The sequence below is a fragment of the Apium graveolens genome, chromosome 5 (genome assembly GCF_009905375.1).
Source record: "Apium graveolens cultivar Ventura chromosome 5, ASM990537v1, whole genome shotgun sequence".
Taxonomy (NCBI): Eukaryota; Viridiplantae; Streptophyta; class Magnoliopsida; order Apiales; family Apiaceae; genus Apium; species Apium graveolens.
Window position 1 is genome coordinate 298507607 of NC_133651.1, and position 20865 is coordinate 298528471.

Genomic DNA, 20865 nt, shown 5'->3' on the forward strand with positions numbered 1-20865 from the left:
TTCAAGGACCAGATTGGAAGAAACCTGGAATCCTATGTAGACGATATGATCACAAAATCCACAAGCATAGCCGGCCACATTGGAGACCTGAGAGAGTGCTTCGACAACTTGAGGAAATACTCACTCAGGCTCAATCCAGAAAAATGCACATTTGGTGTAGGGGCAGGAAAATTTCTGGGATTCATGATAAGCAACCGAGGAATTGAGGCCAACCCAGAAAAAATAAAGGCAATACAAGAGATGAAGGCCCCAAGAACACAAAAAGATGTGCAGAAGCTAGCAGGATCACTGGCCGCACTCAGAAGATTCATCTCCAAGCTAGCTGAGAGATGCCTACCCTTCTTCGACCTGTTAAAAGGAGCAACCAATAAGAGAGAAGTTAATTGGAGCCCAGAATGCCAAAGAGCATTTGAAGAAGTAAAAAGGTACCTTTCTCAACCCCCTGTATTAACAAAAGCTCAACCCGGGGAGCCCCTATCCCTTTATCTTTCAGCAGGGGCCCTGGCAGTTGGGGCAGCGTTGATCAGGGAAGAGCATGGCAAACAGCAACCAGTTTATTACGTAAGCCAAGTGCTAAAAGATGCAGAGACCCGTTACCCGAGCCTAGAAAAGTTTGCCTACGCATTAGTCACAGCATCCAGGAAACTCAGACACTACTTTCAGGGAAGGGAAATACGGGTGGTAACAAATCAACCATTAAGGAAGATAATACACAAGCCAGATATCTCAGGGAGGTTGGTAAATTGGGCAGTTGAGCTGAGTCAGTTCAACATCACTTTCATTCCTAGAACAGCAATCAAAGCCCAGGCTCTAGCTGATTTCATCATAGAATGCAATTTCCCGGAAGAAGAGCCCGTGCCCATGTGCATTGAGACTGAGACAAACACAGATCAAGAAACAGAAGCCTGGGCTCTCAACGTTGATGGTTCTTCAACAAATGAAAGATCAGGAGCCGGGCTCATCCTAAAGAGCCCGGAAGGGTTCACAATCCAAACAGCAATATCCTTTGCATTCTCAGCAACAAACAACCAGGCAGAGTACGAGGCTTTGACTGCAGGATTGAAGTTAGCAAGAACACTCAGGATCCAGAATCTCAAAATCTACAGCGATTCCCAGATCGTCGTAAAGCAAACAAACGGGGAGTACATAGCCAAGGATCCAGTTCTAGCCAAATACCAGGCTCTGGTCCAAAGCTACCTGGCCTCCATACCAAAAGTCCAAGTCATCCAAATCAGCAGAGAGGAGAATTCAGAAGCTGACTCATTATCTAAACTTGTTCAAAATTCATCCGACCTGGATTGCTCCGTCTACTTCGAAGAATTACAGAAGCCAAGCACAGAATCCGAGGAAGTTATGGAAATAGGAAACAGTCCGAATTGGATGACCCCATTCATTAACTACTTGGAGAAGGGAGAGCTCCCCGAACATAAAGGAAATGCTCAAAGGTTAAAGGCAAAAGCTTCAAAATTCTTCATGGAAGAGGGAATACTCTATCGCCGGACCTTTTCCTCCCCAATTCTCAAATGCATAGGCCCAGGAGAGGCACAATACTGCCTCATGGAAGTTCACGAAGGAATATGCGGGGACCACATGTCCGCAAAAGCACTAGCTCATAAAATCATAAGGCAAGGGTACTACTGGCCTACCATCCACCAGGACTCGATAAACTTTGTGAAAAAATGCAAGGAATGCCAACTCTTCAGCAATGTGACGCGGATGAGCCCAGTCTTACCCTCCTCAGTCTTGTCACCAATCCCATTCGCTGTATGGGGAATTGATATCATGGGACCCTTTCCCAGAGCCAGAGGAGACCTCAGGTACTTACTAGTCTCAATCGACTATATGACGAAGTGGGTAGAGGCAAAGGCAATGAGAACAATAAATCAACAAGACTGCATCAAATTCATGAACAACATATTTATGAGGTTTGGGATCCCAAGAGTACTTGTCTCAGACAACGGTCCGCAGTTCGTCGGTTCAGAATTTGAATCCTACCTTCAAGAGCGGGGTATCCGGCATAAAAAGTCATCTGTAGCCTACCCTCAAGGGAATGGCCAAGTCGAGGTAACTAATCGAATACTTCTCAGGGGGATAGAGAAGAGACTCAGAGAGAGCAAAACCAAATGGCCAGAAGAATTGCCTAATGTACTTTGGGCATACAGAACAAGCCCCAGAACTAGTACAGGAGAAACCCCCTTCAAGCTGGCTTATGGAACTGAAGCAATGCTACCAATTGAAATAGGATCCCCCTCCCATCGAGCAATCAACTTTGATGAGATAGCAAATGAGGAGGGGCTCAGAACGAATATCGAGCTAATCGACGAAGTCCGAGACCAGGCAGTTGCAAGAATGGAAAAATATAAGCAGAAAACAAGAGAGTACTTCAGCAAGAAGTCCCGGGTCAAAAACTTTCAAGTGGGAGATCTGGTCCTACGAGACACAGAAGCTTCAGATCCCACTAATACCGGAAAGCTAATGCCAAAGTGGGAAGGCCCGTACAAAGTCAAGGAAGTTTTAAGGCCAGGAACATACAAGCTCATGAAAATGGATGACTCTGAAGTACCTAATACATGGCATGGAATCAGGCTCAGAAAGTTTTACCAGTAGAAAAGCAACCAAAAGCAACCAGAACTTGTAGCCTATGGCAAGCAACCAATCTATGATCCGATATTTTGTATGAAAAAATTTGCAAATCAATGAAAAGAATTTCCCCTTCTCAGAAAGTTATTAATTTTAAATTACCAGTTATGGAAGCAAATTACAACCCGGGTACCTTCTCACACCCGGGTTCGAAGCAAAAAACGAAAGCAACCACTATCTGCTTAGAAAAATTCTAAGAAGATGGAGCAATCACCAATCCGGTTTAGACATACCCGGATTGAAAGCAAATTCAAATTCAAAAAACAACCCGGATTAGAATTCAAATTCGGGTAAAAAACCCGGATTAACATTCAAATCCAGGTTGCAAACAATCATTATGTACTTAAGTTTTTCCAAGTACATAAAGCAAAGAAGCAAACACCAACCCGGGTGGCAAACAATCATATACCCGGATCGAAAGCAAAATTAAAAATAACCAAAACAAAAAGCAAAAAACAACCCGGATTCAAATTCAAATCCGAGTTGCAAACAATCATTATGTAATTTAATTTTTTCAAATATAAGAAGCAAAAAAGCAAACATCAATCCGGACACCGTCCCATACCCGGACCAAACCAGATATGAAACCAGTCCGGATTAGGGGCCATGACAAGGATCCGGATCGCACAAAAAAAAACCAAAGATGGAAGAAAAGCGAAATTTTCAAATGAAGTTCAAAGCCTAGTCCGAATCAATGATCCGGATTGACAACAATCCGAGATAAATCCAAATATTACAAGGATCAAATCAAAGTACGAAACAAAGAAATTCTAGAAAGGAAATTACATGGGCCGGGCCCGAGAAGCCTTGCAAGGCTGATCCGGATCTAGAGGAAACTGGGGCTCGGACCATCATATGGTTCCGGTTCCCCTTGACCCTGCTCGACAGCAGCCTTCGCAGCAAGGAACTCTTGAATAAAACTATCCCACGAAGCAAAAGGGTCAGTCTTGATATGGCGCTCTGCCACAACCCAGGATCTGCGTACCTCGGGAACCCCGGCTTGAGCAACCTCGAAGTCATAGATATCGCTGGCCTTGAACTCAGCAATTATGGCATCCTTGTTCAAATTCTCCTTTGCAGCAAGCTCCGCCTTTAGCCTCTCAACTTCTTGGGCCAGCCCGTCAGCCCGGGTCTCAGAGTCTTTCAACTTCTCGTTCAGCCCGGTCTCAACCACCCGGAACCCCTCCCGGGCCTCCTCCAGCTCACCCCTAAGGGAATCAGAGAGCATCTTCTCAGCCTTAGTCCGGTTATTAGCCTCCTTGAGCTCAGTGAAGGCAACATCGGAGCAAATGGAAATTGCACTCCCAATCTGAGAAACAAAAAAAAAAAAAAAAAAAAAAAAACAACAAATCTATGAGCAAAGTAAAAGGTAGACAAAAGGACATGACCCGGAACTAAGAACATAAAAAATCAGAAATTACCTGCCCCCATTGGCCTGTTACCCGTTTCAAGGCGGCAGCCATGTTGTAGCCCTCAACTTCCTCCCAGTCTTCTTCGGATGGGATACTGGACATGAATCCGGCCAAATCAGCGAGGCTCTTAGTCCCTATCCGGACAGGAGCCCCATCCGGGCCCTTACCCTCCGAGTCGCATAAGACCCGTTCGGAAACAACAGTTTTTCCGCGGGGAGGCTTTCCCGGGGCGGATTTCCTCTTCTTCGAAGGAGGCCCCTCATCAGATATTTCCTGGACGTCCGGGTCCTTGGCCAAAGGAGCGTTACCCGGATCAGAAACGTTCCGGGGAGCAGAAGATTCGGCACCGCCCTCTACATCCGCAGATCCGGATCCGGTACCTGGGGCCCCTTTTGTTGTCTTGTAGGCCAAGCCCAAAGAGTTGAAGGCCGCTGCATAAGCTGAAGAAGACATTATGGCTCGGAATGCAGGGTTATAATGCGGCAAACCTGAGAAATAGAAGAAGAAAACTATCAGATCAGGACTAATAAAAATGAAGACTACCAAACTGGAAATGAAGTAATACAGGGAGCCCGGACCATGAAAAGACTTTTTACGCAAATTAGGAAAAGCAGGGGGGTCCGGATCAAAGACCTAAACAGGCGTTGATCCGGACCAAAAATTACAAGTTACAAGCAAAAGAAAGGTAATCCGGTTCTCCAAGCTTGGATGGAGACCCGGATCAAAAAAAAAAAAGAACTTACAGCCAAGTTGGAACATGAGTTTATGGTTCATAAACGTATCCCGGGTTGGCTGGAACCCGAGACTACCACAAAATTTTCTAACTTGGTCTAAAGCCTCCCCCTCTAAGATCTCTGGGTTGAATTTCGTCTTAACCTCCCCAGTCGTAAAATAAGGAAGATACTCCAAATCGTAACCCTTCAACATCAGTATCTCCCCATTCCAATGCTTCAAAGAGGTCTGATGCATAACTGGTTTGGACCTACCCGGACCGAATCCGCACTCTGTTGCCCGGAACCTCAGCTCGTAGAAAGGTTTCTGGCTTGACCTAGAAAGGTAAAAAATCTGGTGGAATAACTTGAAGGTAGGAAGGAGCCCGGACTTGTTGCAGCAAGCTATGAACCAGGTCATAGACTTGATCCCATTCGGAGTTATCTGCATAGGAGAAATCCTGTAGACATACTTACAAAGGTGCTTCAGAAAAATGTGCCACCTGGGGCTCCACCCGGACCTTAGATGCTCCAGCCAAACCGGAACAAAACCATCCGCAGGACGATGGAAGATCCTCTCATACGGTTCGGGCAACCTCCAAGCAATATCACTGGTTAATTGAAAAGCAGCCCGGATCGCCTTATCCATATCACCCGGGTCAGCCTCAGCATGAAAATCCTTCAGCTGGTAATGATCCCGGTTGATCCCAAAGGAAGCAAAAGCTGCTTCCAGAGCACCTTGGTCATAAATACCCGGGTGCCCATCCTCGTGCCTCTCATATCTGACCCGGGTATAATAAATGCTATCCTCGAACCCGGGCGGCTTTCTCACGAAATGGTACTTAATATCAGACCAGCGACCCTCTGGCGTAAAAATAATAGAGTTTTCTGGAAGCCTCTTGAACCGGAAGCTCGTAATTGTTCCCACGGACCCAGACCCCTTTCTAACCATCTCGCCCTGGATCTGTTCTCTACCAGACGAATCCGGATCACTCTCTTCTTCAGAAAAGTTGGGATAGCAGTTGTATACTTTCCTAGCTCGCTCTTTGATCCGGACCATATACCTATTAAAATGGAGGTCAGTTATTCTGGGCCCTACAAATTTTATGTTTCTTCCTAAGCGGTCCGGATCAGGTACGTTATTTTATCATAACCTAATGATCCGGACCACCAATGCAAGTCCAACCCGGAAAAACATCAACGATCCGGATCATGTTAACCAAAAATAAATATCAAAACAACCATGGACCCGGACCTTTGCGGTAAACACCCAGATCCGGATCAATAGCAACCAAAAACTACCAAAACAGCTAAAAAAAAAAAAAAAAAAAAAAAAAAAAAAAAAAAAAAAAAAAAAAAAAAAAAACCCAAATCACACAATCTTACCATAAACCTCCCCCAAACCCGGATCCTGTACCCTCTACCCGGATCAAAGTCAAAACCCTAACCCACAAACAGCGACTTCGAGAATCAAAAAGCAAAAAATGCACAGCAAACATATACATACATATATTTCCCTCAAGAACACGAAGAACAGCCACAGAGAAAAAATATACTAAACCCAGAAAAATCTAACCCAAAACCCAATTTTTCGAGCAAAAACATCGCCAAAAAATCCAAACACCTACAGATCCAAGCAAAATAAACAACAAAACAAAACAAACTACAAAGGCCGATTTCAATTTTCGATTCGCGAATAGGAGATGAAACTCGAGCATGCAACAATCTAAAGAAATATCACGAGAAACCAAAAAAGTAAAAGCAAGAAGAAAAAGGCTTACAGATTTGTCGAACACAAGTGCAAGCAGAATGGCGATGAAAAACCCAAAGAAATTCCAAGACGTCGAAGAACTCCGAGGGAATTAAAAGAAGGCGAAGAGACTTTTTGTTTTTGGGTGAGAATAAAAAATGAAATGGAACACTGGAGGCAGCCTTTTATAGGCCCAGGAAAGAGTAACTCCCCTGCCACGTGGCGTCCAAGCACTGGTTCACCCAACAGTTACAAAAAAAAAAATATATACACATTAAACCACATTTAAAACCCATAATCATTATGGGCCGAGTTTCTAGGAAATAACTGCCCAAAAATTCAAATTCGTGGGAGGGAATAAACTGAAAGACGTTACAACTCGACTTTTCAAATTCCACTACTCACTACCCGGATCAAGAGCCCTGATCCGGATCATCTTCATCCAGATACAGATTTCGAAGCAAAAAACACCCGGATCCAATCCGGGTACTTTTTCTAAAGCAACCACTCTACCTCAATCCGGATTGGCATCTACCACACCAGATCCGGATTGGTATCCACCACACCAGATCCGAATTGGGGGGCAACCAGGGGCAGAAATTTTCCTAAGCAACCACTCTACCTTAATCCGGATTGGTATCCATTTCACCAGATCCGAATTGGGGGGCAACCAGGGGCAGAAATTTTCCTAAGCGACCACTCTACCTTAATCCGGATTGGTATCCATTTCACCAGATCCGGATTGGGGGGCAACCAGGGGCAGAAATTTTTCTTAATCAACTACTCTACCTTAATCCGGATTGGTATCCATTTCACCAGATCCGAATTGGGGGGCAACCAGGGGCAGAAATTTTCCTAAGCGACCACTCTACCTTAATCCGGATTGGTATCCATTTCACCAGATCCGGATTGGGGGGCAACCAGGGGCAGAAATTTTTCTTAATCAACTATTATACTTTAATCCGGATTGATATCCATTACACCAGATCCGGATTGGGGGGCAGAAACTTTTCTCTAAGCCAAATATGCGATCCTACTCTACTCCCTCATCCAGAAAATCTGCATAAGGGAGTGGGGGGCAAATGATAGGGCATAGCAGACCCGGGTATGCTTCAACTTGGACTAAATGGAGGAAGGCTCAACCAGCATGCTAAGACCCCCCTCTCCCAGGCCAATCAAACATAGGAGCCCAGGCCCGGGCCTATCCTACTTCCCGGATCCGGATCCGCCTGCATACCCGGGTCCGGATCAGGGCTAAAACCACAGTGAGGGAGGTCCCATCAAGCACATGCACATCCCGCAACCCGCCAAGCAAAGGTACGTGGGCACGTGACTATGACAGCTATGGACAACCAGCGCACTAGACAAGCACTGCGCGTGTCAGAGGCCGTTTGGACACTCTGGAGGTGGTCCTCCCCTGGACACGTGTAAACAATCCACCCAAGCCAGGCGTCCTCTGGTCCCAGACATCCAACGGCCCAGATTTAGAGGTAACTACCCCTAAACCCTACCTTGGGGCTATATATACCCCCAAGACTGAAGGGTTTAGGGGTTGGAAAATATTTTTTACTCTTACACATTCACACTCTCCCATACACTCAAAAACATACAGCAGCCACCACATGTATACAACCACACACAAACACACAGCAGCCTCAAGGATGACATAAATATATATATACCTTCATCTTCTCCAAAGCCTGTTCTTATTCTTACACCGGAGGCGCCGTGGGAGCCAAACCCCCCTTCCGGTGTTGTTTTGCAGGCGCCCAACCTACAGCTACACCTCTCTCACGCACGGAAGGTCCAGGAACGCCGACGGACGGAGCCACCCGCTCTCCGGAGTTATCAGTTGAGCTGATGGTAGGATATATTTAGTAAGTGATTCCTGTATGCAATGTTAAGGAATTTGTCACTCTCTAACTTTACTGTATTAAACAAGATTATCGGTGATAAGATATATTTCATATCTTTTGATAAAATCAAATTGTAATATCGTATTAAGTAATGAGCTCCTCTAAATTTTTTAAAATTTTTAAAAATCATTTTTAAAAATTAAACAGAAACTTTTACTACTCTTTATGTTTCATTTTAATTATCCCTTAATTTTTTTGTATATATATCAAGATGCATTTATCGCATAATAAAAATTAATATTTTAATTTTTTTTTAAATAAAAATTTAAGTTATATATTTTTACAGAAAAAAGAAATTCTGAAAATTATTATTTTTAGTTATACAACCAAAATATTTAAAAATGAGTGCAAAAAAGTAAATTAATGGTTAAAAAAGAAACGGAGGGAGTACGGAACAATATTCACGCATTGCATATATGAATAAACACCAGTACACCACCATGCAGACTAGGTCCATATTTGCAGGCATCTAATTTTAGCCAAGTTGACCACACAGGGGCACAGTTCTAATCACTCACTGCCTAGCATAAATAGTTAATTACATAGTGAAAGCTTGGTAGCCTCGAGTGTGTGTGTCGAGTCTTTCCAACTTTTAAGTTGTTAAAATTTTACACTTTATAAAAAAGTGGTTCCCTAACAACAACACGTTCCACCGTATGATTGTTTTAACTTTATATAATTTGTGAAGCTGTTCAGTAATAGTATAATACAAGCTACACTTGAATGTTTATTATATGATTCTTGCATTCTTTTACTCTATCTATCAATTTCTATTATACGACTCAAGCATTTCCCCTATCATATGAGTTGTGATGATGGTGAAAGATCAATGTAAAATCGTTATACATGATGCAAAATCTCTTTAATGAAGGATCAGTTACAGATGCACAGAGAGTGATACACATATGTGTAATTATTTGTATGTATATCAGATTCGATTGAGAATCGGAAAACTATATGTTAATGTTTTAATATTTAGTGCGCAAATACTCAACAAAAAAATTGTAATGCACTGACTTATGGACTTCTAGGTAAGATTAAAGATCATAAGATCCTCTTAGAATTTTTTTGTTACTCTTAGAATTTTTCTGTCGGATACTTTAAAATTTTAGATAAATGGCTATATTTAAGTACATTTAAGGGAGTCTCTGATTCTAGTATTCTACAACATTCTACTATTCTATGTTGCACAATTTATGGTCAGAATAACCAGAAGTGGGCTAAACAGTGATCGATTGTTTTCTGGTGCATGGAAAGTAGCTGGTTAAGAAGTACAGTAGAGACTAGAGAGTGGAGTTGCATGAAAAAAAATCAAAATATTGTGTCACATTCATGCATGAAAAAAGATGTAGCAAGATGAGCTAATTCAAAAGTTATGTAGATCTTTACCGGAGTTGGTAAATTAGGGCCAACTTTATTCAATATTTGACATTTAGTTGCTGTCTTCATCATATATTCCCAGCGTTTTACTTTAGTGCTGTTGCTGCTGCTCCTGCTGCTATTTAAGCCCCAGATTGGATATGGGGAGATTGATTAAATATGTTGGATATGGGGAGATTGATTAAATATGTATACATATTACATAGGATGCACCAAACGCACATGAAGTGAATACTGATTATTGGATAAATTTGTCAGTGTTCAATTACTCAATTACACAAATATCTCTGCTGATTTTGACACTGTATATGTAGAAAACATAAAGCTGATTTTTGAACACAACCCTATTTGTATATATGTTAACCGGAAAAAAATAAATGATGGATCTTATCCTATACATTAAAACTAGTACATTTAAATTATATATAGGCTAGATGCTAAAAATTAGCAACTACATTCCTATTTTTAACTCCACTACTCCCACACCCCTGAAAACTCTAAAGAACCAAATGAAATGATTACAATGTTTATTTTAAAACAAAACAATCAAATAATTAAATAAATAAAACAATTAAAATAAGTTTAAGATTATTTTTCCAACATTTTGTTAGATTTTTATAAATAAATGTAACCAGATAAAAATATTCTAAAAGAATAAACTAAAAATAAAACTAAATTTTATTATCAGATGCCATACAATAAAATGCTATGTAAGCCTTCTTTATATAGGCTACACATTTAACAAAAACACCTAACAAATAACTAGCCATATCCCACTAACATCTAATCTAGAATTTCAAATAATACATTATCTAATAATTATTCAAACACTATTTTTAAAAACCTCATCAAAATTAATCCAAAAAACAATTCAAATAATTTTGAATTATTATTTCCAACACTCCCTTTTAATTCAAAATTTTTCTTGCCTGTGATGTACTTGTCATCACCACCATCATTGTTGTTGATTACTTTCTTCGCAATTTCTTTAAGGAGCACTTGTCTCCCTAATTTCTTGAAGGAGCACTTCTTTTCCTATTGATCACTGATGTACTTCCCATCACCATTGGAGCCTTTCTCTCCACTTTTCTTCAGGGAGCACTTGTCTCCTATTGACCAGTGATGTACTTCCCATCACCATTGGAGCCATTCTCTCCACTTTTCTTCAAGGAGCACTTGTCTCCTATTGACCAGTGATGTACTTCCCATCACCATTGAAGTCCTTCTCTCCACTTTTCTTCAAATAGCACTTCTCTCCTATTGACCAGTGATGTACTTCCCATCACCATTGGAGCCCTTGTCTCCACTTTTTATCATGGTGCACATAATCACCAATAACTCAAAACAAATATGTATTTTTTTACGCCTTGAGACACATTCTTCGTGAATCTCTAGCAGCACTACCATCATCTGTTGTCTTCTAATTCTTCATTTATTCGCAACAATTTTTGACGCCCAGTTACTTAATCGAATATAGCTCGGATACCATATTAGATTTTTATAAATAAATGTAAACTGATAAAAGTATTCTAAAAGAGTAAACTAAAAATAAAACTAAATTTTATTATCAGATGCCATACAATAAAATACTATGTAAGCATTCTTTATATATGCTACACATTTAACAAAAACACCTAACAAATCACTACAAGAAATATGCCCATTTGCGACGGAATTTTTACACTGAAATTCGTCGCAATTGGGCCAATTGCGACGAAAATTATTCGACGTTTTTGCTCAAGTCTTAAGTTCAGATTTTTGTCACAAGTAAGCATTTCGTCATAAGTATCAATTCTGTCACAAATATATATTTCGTCATAAGTAACCATTTCGTCATAAGTAACCATTTCGTCATGAGTAACCATTTCGTCACAAAGTTAAGAAAAACGTCATAAGTTATGGGAAATGGAGCCCACTTTTAATAGGCTAATAACTAAACTTTCGAAGGTATGTTCCGTCATTTATTTCTAATTTATGACGATCGGTATGTCGTAAGTTAACACTTTGGGCCCACAAGCTTGTCAAAATTAATTTAAAACCAAAAAAATGAATAAAATCATGAAGAAAAACCGTCCCAAGTAACCCACAAATTCGTCGTAAGTAACAAGAATAATTAAGGAATTTCGTCATAAGTAACCCAGAATTCCGTCGTAAAATAATTTTTCCGCAGGCAGCAGGATCCTGGTTTTTCTGATTCCAGCCTTTTTCGGCTTTCAAATTAATTTCTAAACCTTTCCAATCACAAATCCCAGTAAATATAAAATTGTAGCGCAATTCAACACCAAAATATATTAAAATATGTAAAACAAAGAATAAGAAATCATCCACACATTTAAACCAACCTAAATATGAAAGATACCATACTTTACATAAGAAAACCATTTCGACTACATAAAAAGTTAAAACAATCCGACATTAGCTTAGATCATCTTACAAAAATCAATAGATTTAGTTCATAAGGATAATTCAAATTTGAAAGAGATATGTCCTAAGTACAATCATGTATGAGGATTTAGGAATAACTTTTATGTAATCTATTTTGATTTCATTGATATTAATAAAAGACTTGTTTTATTTTTATTGCGGGCTCTATCTATTTAAATGTTTAAATAAGATATACCACAGTTTAGAGTAAAGCTTTTTATGGATTGTGATGAGATCATAATAATGAGACCTAAAAGATGATAACTATAAACTTAAATAGTTCCTGGTCGTAGGATTACTAATTGGTACTTAATAATCCGCAAAGATCGGTACATACTATGCTTGTTTCATTATGAAGGATGTCTGTTCTCATAGACATTTGTGTGGTGACACTATAGCTAGTATGTAGGTGCTTATTATAGAATAAGTTCACTGAACATGACTCACACAGCTCAACTGATGGAGTTCACTCACATGTCAGCAGTTGTTCACATAGTGATAGTTGTACAAGTATCCTTGAAGTTGAGGTCATCATAGTTATTTTGTGTATACTGAACTATACTTTGGTTTAGTTCTTACTCTCAAGGGACAATTATAAGGGCTCTACTAAGTATAGGAATTTGTACACGAAGATAGTGTATGATCAATAAAGGATCTACCCCTTCCAGTGTAGGAAGAGAATGTTCAATGCTGATCCACTTATGTTAGTTCAGGAATCTCTGGCCAGAGTGAATGAAATTAGAAAGGAGTTTCTAATTTACATTAAATAGAACTAAGCATAGTGAATGGGAAAGCAAGTGATTAAATAAGATAGGCTTGACATAAGTTCAATGCCTTGTATTTAATCGTGACATTGCATGGTAGAAGGAATTAATTGTACGGTAACTACTCACTGAATAGGTTCTTGGTATTCTAAGCAGTGAATTTGTATTATCCGGATAGTCGCGATATGCTGAGAAGTATCCCTCACGATGTAGAATAAATATGATTAATTAATTAATCATATTTAATGAATTAGAGAATTTATATAAATAATGATAAAATAGTTTTATTATTATTTATTTCTACTACCGGCTTAATATTGAACCTACAGGGTCATACCATAAAAGAGAATGATTTAATGGTGGAGGAATTAATTAATAATGGCTGATAATTATTTATTTATGAAATAAATAATTAATTGGCAAATTTAATAATTGATTAAATGAGATTTAATTGATTATAAATTAATTAAAAAAAGGTTCTTAATATTATTAATTAAGAATTTAATTTTTGGAAATTAAATCAAGTGACAGAATTATTTCTAAAGAGTTTAGAAAAAGGATTAATAATTAAAAGGTGTTTTAATTATTAGTGAGAATAATAAAGGGTTAATAATAATAATATTTTATGGGAAAATTTTCAGCTGAAAATTTTGCCTATAAATATACTATTATAGACCCTATTTTTGCCTCAACCAAAAAGATTTACAAAACCCTAATTCTCTCCATCTCCTCCTCCTTCATTACATCGTTTTCTTGGTGGATACCGGTGGAGTGCTTCACACTTGAGGAGCAGCTGCTAAGGATCTCCGTTCATCGTTCTTGGATCGCCATTAAAGACCTCCATCTTTCCATTAACGTAAAGCTTCTTAAGGTAAACATACTGAACTACGAATTAAATATTATTTTTTGCATGGATCCTGCGTTTATGTGCTAAAAACCCTTCAAAATTATCCTACAAACATTCATAACCCATTACATCGATATTTAACCCCTAATTATAGGACCGCCACGAGAGACTATGTTATAAGGCACACTCATATCTCGGTCATCATCATCTGATTCTGTCCTTTCACTGCCCTCACCATCATCAACATCATCGTCGTCAGCAGGGGCCTTACCCTAAAATGTACATAAAAATATAACATTAAAATCAGGTTTGATTCTACCGCTGGAATATATTTTCTCAATTATATAACTTGCCTAGAATTCAAGTCAGCTGATAATTAATTGAGATTTCCTTATAAATGTACGTGAAAATATCAATGATTTTAATTGCTACTAATTAATCATGATCCTAATTTTAAGAAGTTTTTTCTGCGTATTATTTTCTTGGGTATTCAGTAATTAGAGTTATAGCCATTGTTCCAGCCCTTTATTGTGTGCGGAATTCAAGAGCTGAAGGTACCTACCAACTGATGCATTTTACTCAAATTGTGGTGGCTGGAATAATTGCTACAAATCAAGAGAATTGGAAACAAGAATATAGTTTCCCACCAGAAATTAAATTTGAAAAAAGACAAATTCTTAACTTAACAAAATACTGTAATATGTATTTTTACCTTAACTGCTCCAGGTCCGTCCTTTATATATATATTGTTTAGTACCTCAACAACGACCCGAATAATAGCATGTCGAGTCTCCCTAGCAATGGGATGATTTGATTGTAGCGAAGAGTCCCCTTCAACCATATCACGTGCTAAGAGACGCACCTCATCAACAGTCAGCGGATACTCCTCCGGATTGGCTCGAGCCTGTGCAAGGGTTTCATCCACGACCCTCATAAATAATTCATCTTGTATGCGAGCCATTACAAATCTGCCGGAGCTTCCTTCCCATTTACGAGGCGGTGGTGGACGTCCATCAGATCCTGTGACAATATATATTTGTCATTAGTAGTAACTAATTATAGGGGACAAAAGAAGACTGTAAAAACATTCCATGTATAAAAAAGAATATACCATAGATGTCAGAAGGTCGAAGCTGCGGATGTCCAGGAATCCTATTCTTTCTAACACCTCCGACTGCCTCTATCCAACTATGTATTTGGGTCTTCTTAGGATCAACACCTTTCTTTCCACATATTGTAACATAACGATCCTGAAAAACAATTTTTATAGTATAAAGTAAATGAACATTTTAATATCAAACATTTTAAAACTAAGTAATATCACTCAGCCCTAATTTGCTTCCATTATCTGTTTTTTTTTGCCTCAATGTGATAATTTCTCAACTAGCATAGCCTCAAACTGTTTGCAGTTTATCATGTCCTGCTCAAGTGATTTCTTAATTTTCTGTTTTAGTGGATATGGTCATACGGGATAAGAACATCTCTGTCCAATATTTACATATGGCTGTGAACAGAGAACAGTTTAATGACTCCTCGGATCATTCATAAGCAAGTAGATTTGTTTATAAAACTCAACTTGAAAATTAATTTTCCAAAGTAGTTATTATAAACTAGTAGAGTAAGAGTACCCTGTGGTCGTCCTGTTTCTTATTTAAATCACTTTAAAATGTTCTGAGCCTCCAGTATATATATTCAGTAAGAGTACCCTGTGGTCTAGGTCATACATGTCAGTCTTTGTAAAGTTTATAAATTAATATTACATTTATTTGCATTGTGTAATTTCAGATTGATAGAATATGATATAATATCCTGACATATGTTTATATGCAACAAAAAATAAATTTATGTAATTTTCCTGTTGCAAGTTTAATTAGCGTGGTACTTGCTCACTAGCTAGTACTAATATAAATCAATACTGTACTTTAACTAATATTTATGTAACATATATTAAATTCTATTTGTGGTTTATAATTATAAGAAAAAATCAGCCCTCGATCAAGAATCTTATGTCAGATAGTATTTTAATATGCACATGTATAAAAAATTTTAACCTCTTCCTACAAGCCAACTAATTATATAACACACAGGGAAACTATGTAGATTATTACGCGGTTCATTGTACATTATGTTCATCATCTTCATAATAGATGTTTTTTGTTTGTAATTAAACTAACACTACAAGAAAATAGAAGCCGGTCTGATACTATATATAAACAATAATATCAAGTATACACTCCCTCATTTCTTTGATAGATAACTCTAACACAATAGCCATCTACTTCAAAACACATTTAACGATATATTTTCTAATATATTATTATGTTTAACGTTTAAGTAATAAAATATCTATGTATGGAAGACCACTTACAATGATATCTTTGGCCTCCTCCGTAATCCACTCACCAATTCTGTCCTTGTCTTTTAATGTGTGACAGTCTTTATACACAACTACATCATCCCGATTGCCACCGTGTTTCTCTGCATAGTCCTATTTAAGAAATTAAGAATACAAGTCAAATCAACAATCACAAGACTGATGAAGATACTCACATAACAGTTTTAATATAATTCTAGAGAAATGTTAGATGCGAGTCAATAGTATGATACAACGGCATACCCGACGACGCCTATCAAAAGAACGTGCACTAGATGTATGAGGCACTTTCACTGCACTTCGGGCTTTCTTGCCAGCTTAAGACTTTTTCTTAAATGCTTCAGAATTCCAATACTCGGCTATTCTCGACCAGACACCAGGTTTCATATATAATGGTTTGTGTTGTGCATAAGTCCCCCCAGATGTCGCTATTGCTTTATCAGCCCTTTTCTTGTCATCAGCAAGTGTACGACGCAATCGATCACGTATGTTCCCACGTACAGAAGCCTCTGCCTCGTCTCCAGTGGCGAATCTGGGATCCCATGTATAGTAGCGCTGCAAAATATAATAAAAGGAAATCTTAAGATTAAAAAGATTATAAAACCAACATAATGTCATTTAAATGTCAAAGATAAATTACATACAAAGAACTCGTTTACGCAGTCATCCCAGAATTTTGGAGATTTTCTATCAACCTCTATCACGCCTACACAACCATCCAGCCAAAACATGCGAATAATCGCCAATAAAGTTCTCAGTGCCTTGGGACAATCAATCCTGAAATGTTGTCAATTGTCAAACATATGTATAAAAATACCACGCCAAGTTAATAAATGAAAGCACAAGTTAATTCTGGTTTAATAAAATAGTTTGATCAGGAATTATCCTACAACATATGCTAGGTTTTGCTTCTGCATATTCAAATGAAACTTGAGATGATTATCTATATAATGTAAGACATCAGTGTAATTATATATTTTTCAAAAAAATTATAGCTGCCTAAATGTGGTCCCTGTATGGATGTGAACTTCTTAAGTATTAACTACATCTAAATTTTATTAATGTATTAGATTCCTAATGCTGTGTACTTATGTTTTATAATATTAGTCCACCCAATGAAATCGGAAGAACTACGGCTGATGTGGAACTAATTGATTTAATTTTCTTATATGGAACTAATTATCAAAGTGGTATTTGATAATTTTTACTAAGTAAAAGTAAGATTTGAAAATATTTAAAACTTACAGGTTATTGCAAATTCGAACAACTTTTAAAGTCACGGGGTATATGCCAAATCCACCGGGATAATAGCCACGTGTCCTGTGTTTACGAGGATCAGAGTCTACTCCAAGTGGAAGAATCTGCCTCCCCTCATCATCCCAAAGAAGACATTCAGAATTTTCATCCTCGTCTCTAGGCCTACGACGAGTTTTTCCAGTTAAGCCTCCATTAGGGCCTCCCCTGCCGCCTGCACCACTACCCTCTCGGCTACCACTAGCACCGCTACCGCTACATTGCCCCCTCACACCACTTTCATTAGTGTCCCCCCGACCACCACTTCTATTATTGTCCCCCTGGCCCATTTGACCACCATTACTACCATGACCCGCATTTTCCTGATCACCACTGCTATTAATATTACCTACCGGACCGCGACTACCACTGCCATCATTGTCATTACCCCGACCACCGCTACCACTGCCATCATTGCCATTACCCCGACCACCGCTACCACTGCCATCATTGCCATTACCCCGACCACTGCTTCCTCGACCACCGCTTCCCCGACCACTACCACCCCTACTAGAATCATGTCCTCTACCAAAACCCCTCTCACTTACAGCTCTCCTCCCCATCATCCCAACACTACTGAAAAGAAAAAATATTTCTATCTTAAGAAAATAATGTAAAAATAAGAACAATTTGTAGCTAAATATATCACAAATTAGCAATTTGTAATAAATTTACATTCTAGCCAGGTGTAAAGAAAAAAATAAAATTAGAACTTAATACTTTATGACATGCATATATTTGTAGCTAAAAGGACTACAACAATCACATACAGGGATCAAAATAGAGATACCCAACGATAAAAATTTATATCCAGTGATAAATCAATATACCGATTAACAAATAAAAGGTTTAAAATCTGATTTTAAAACATACCAAGTGATACCCAGTGCACATACTTGTCCCTAATAATACGACGAATGTATACATACATGCATGTGATCAATAGATAAAAAAATACATCAGATCTAGCCCAAAATGAAGCTTTACCTCGTAATCACTATGACGAGCGTGAGAATCATTGTACTTGTAGTTTGATTTGGAGTCAAAATCATAAATCAATGTAAGTTTTTGTGAATCGCAGCAGCAGGAGCGCAGTAGTGTGATGAGAGAGAGTTTTCCAAAAAGTAAAAAGAACACTTAGTTTTATTAGGGTTTTAGTGGAACGACGCCGTTTCTGTGTTTTAGGCGGTGGATTTCATTTTCCCCAAATTTTGACCGCCAATAATTTCGACGTATTTCGTCGTTTGGACTTATTTTTGAATAAAAAATTACCTCGCTAGTACAAGATCGAGACAGCTGTATGGATAAGAACATTTCTGAAAATTATATATAAACATGCACTTGTAAAATTTTACAATCATAATTTAAAAATAATTATATTTAGATTTTATATTCATACATACATATTTATTTTTAAGAGGCTTAATAACCTTTTGAATTTCAAGGTATTTTTAAAAAATATGTGCTTTTTAAAATTGTTATTTTTGATTAATTAAATCAATATTCAAATATTTTTTTAAAAAAGTTATAATTTTACTTAAAAGTTATTTAGGTGTTTGGATAATTTTACTTCTAAGTTAGTTGGTGATGTGTTCGGTATATCATAACTTATAAGTTAAAAAAATAATTTAAAAATAAATATTTTATTGTAATAATTTCATTTCCTGAATAAAATTTAAAAAAAAATACAAAATTTTAAAACAAGAAGTTACGTTTTGTATGTGATTTTTTTTGTCGATTTTTTCTAGTTATAACATGCTCACACATACGAAAAAATACACAAATAGAATATTTTAATATATTTATATTAATACTTTGTTTAGTTCAAAATTTACGTTTTTAATTATTTCAGGTGGTGATGGTGGGTGGCTTATCTAAAATGCAAAAAAACAAATACCCATTATTTTCAATATTATTTTTTGTTCATCGTTCTTCAAGTCTTACTGTTTTAACGTACATAAACTTGATGTTTCACTGTTAATTGACTAACATCGTAATCAAAAGCCCACTGAAAGAAGCCCAATGCCCGGTTAACACAAAGATACTATCAAGCTTTTCCACCTGTCTCATCCATTATCCTCAACCCTGATAGGAAACGTTAAATGGGCAACGTAAACTTTATATGCGTTAGCTATGTAGTATTGCAGAGACAGGTTTTGTAATTGTGCTGTTTTGGGCATTGTAATTGTGTTATTTTGTGCATTGTAATTGTGCTGTTTTGGGCACTACTGCCTTAGAACGTGTAATTTTAGCCCATCATTCCATAACAAACTAGCGAGTTAGGTACCAACATTAATAAAGTTAGTTTAAAATATATCGATGTTCATTTTACAATGTTACATTCAATCTTATATATATACAGGTATATTTATAAACATTATGTTTGGTATTAGTTTGTTTGTGAGATATCCATTGATGTGTAGTTATATTAATATCAAAACAACGGCTCGTAAACTTGTTTGATTAAAGATTCTTGGAGATATGAAATGTAAGAGTAATTCATTCAATTTTACCCGTAACAGTTTATAATCTTAGAATCTAGTTAGTAATTTTTACACATTGATTTTCAAAGTATATATATATATTATACAATTTAATAGCATTGAAATTAACTAAGATAGTTGATATGGTAAATAGGTATGCCCCATAAGACTAAAGAAAAAGAAAACATATTAATAAAAAATTCAAATACTTGCGACGGATTAGAAAAAACGTCGTAAAGCTAGTTTTATTTATGACGGAATTGGCGTCGTAAGTTCCGAACTCCGTCATAATTTACCCAGAACCGTCGTAATTACATACTATCCAAGTTGCGACGACATTCTTTTCCGTCGCAAATTACCCAGAATGTAAAAATTACAGACTGGAGTTTTCTTTCTCAATGCTAATTTCTTTATCAAAACCAATAACAGTAAACCAGTTTAAGGATAAACTATAAATGTAAAAAAACGACAAATTACGGATAACCAAAAACATTAACAAATCTTAAATAACATAACATATTTAACATACGGAAAATCAATTCAAATTCATTAAATTCATTACAAATTGGAATCAAGCCTAGAATGTTAAAAACATCCCATTTTCTTGCCCCAACACATTATATTATATTTTTTCAAGATTTTCAAACCTTCAAATTGCTTAGAAACTTGATATTTTCAAAAAAGTTAGTTTTAAATTCGTTAGTGAGCCGAAAATCCATTTTTATTCATCAAAAATTAAAAAGTAGCCTACATTGTTTAAAAGATTGAATTTTTTTGTACCAAATCATTACATTATATGTTTTTAAGATTTTCGAACCTTCAAATTGGTTCAAACTTGGTATTGGGAAAAAAGTTAGTTTAAAATGGTCGAA

At 37.3% G+C, this 20865-nt stretch overlaps 1 protein-coding gene across 1 annotated transcript; it reads right to left on the reverse strand.

Annotated features, from left to right (window-relative positions):
• Positions 1-3330: 3330 nt before the first annotated feature.
• LOC141659216 (uncharacterized) lies at positions 3331-4164 on the reverse strand. The gene is made up of 2 exons (XM_074466002.1): positions 4062-4164; positions 3331-3949 (listed from the first exon to the last, which is right to left on the reverse strand). The coding sequence occupies exons 1-2, from the start codon at positions 4152-4154 to the stop codon at positions 3467-3469; spliced, it is 576 nt and encodes a 191-aa protein (XP_074322103.1). The 5' UTR covers positions 4155-4164; the 3' UTR covers positions 3331-3466.
• Between the last annotated feature and the right edge of the window lie 16701 nt (positions 4165-20865).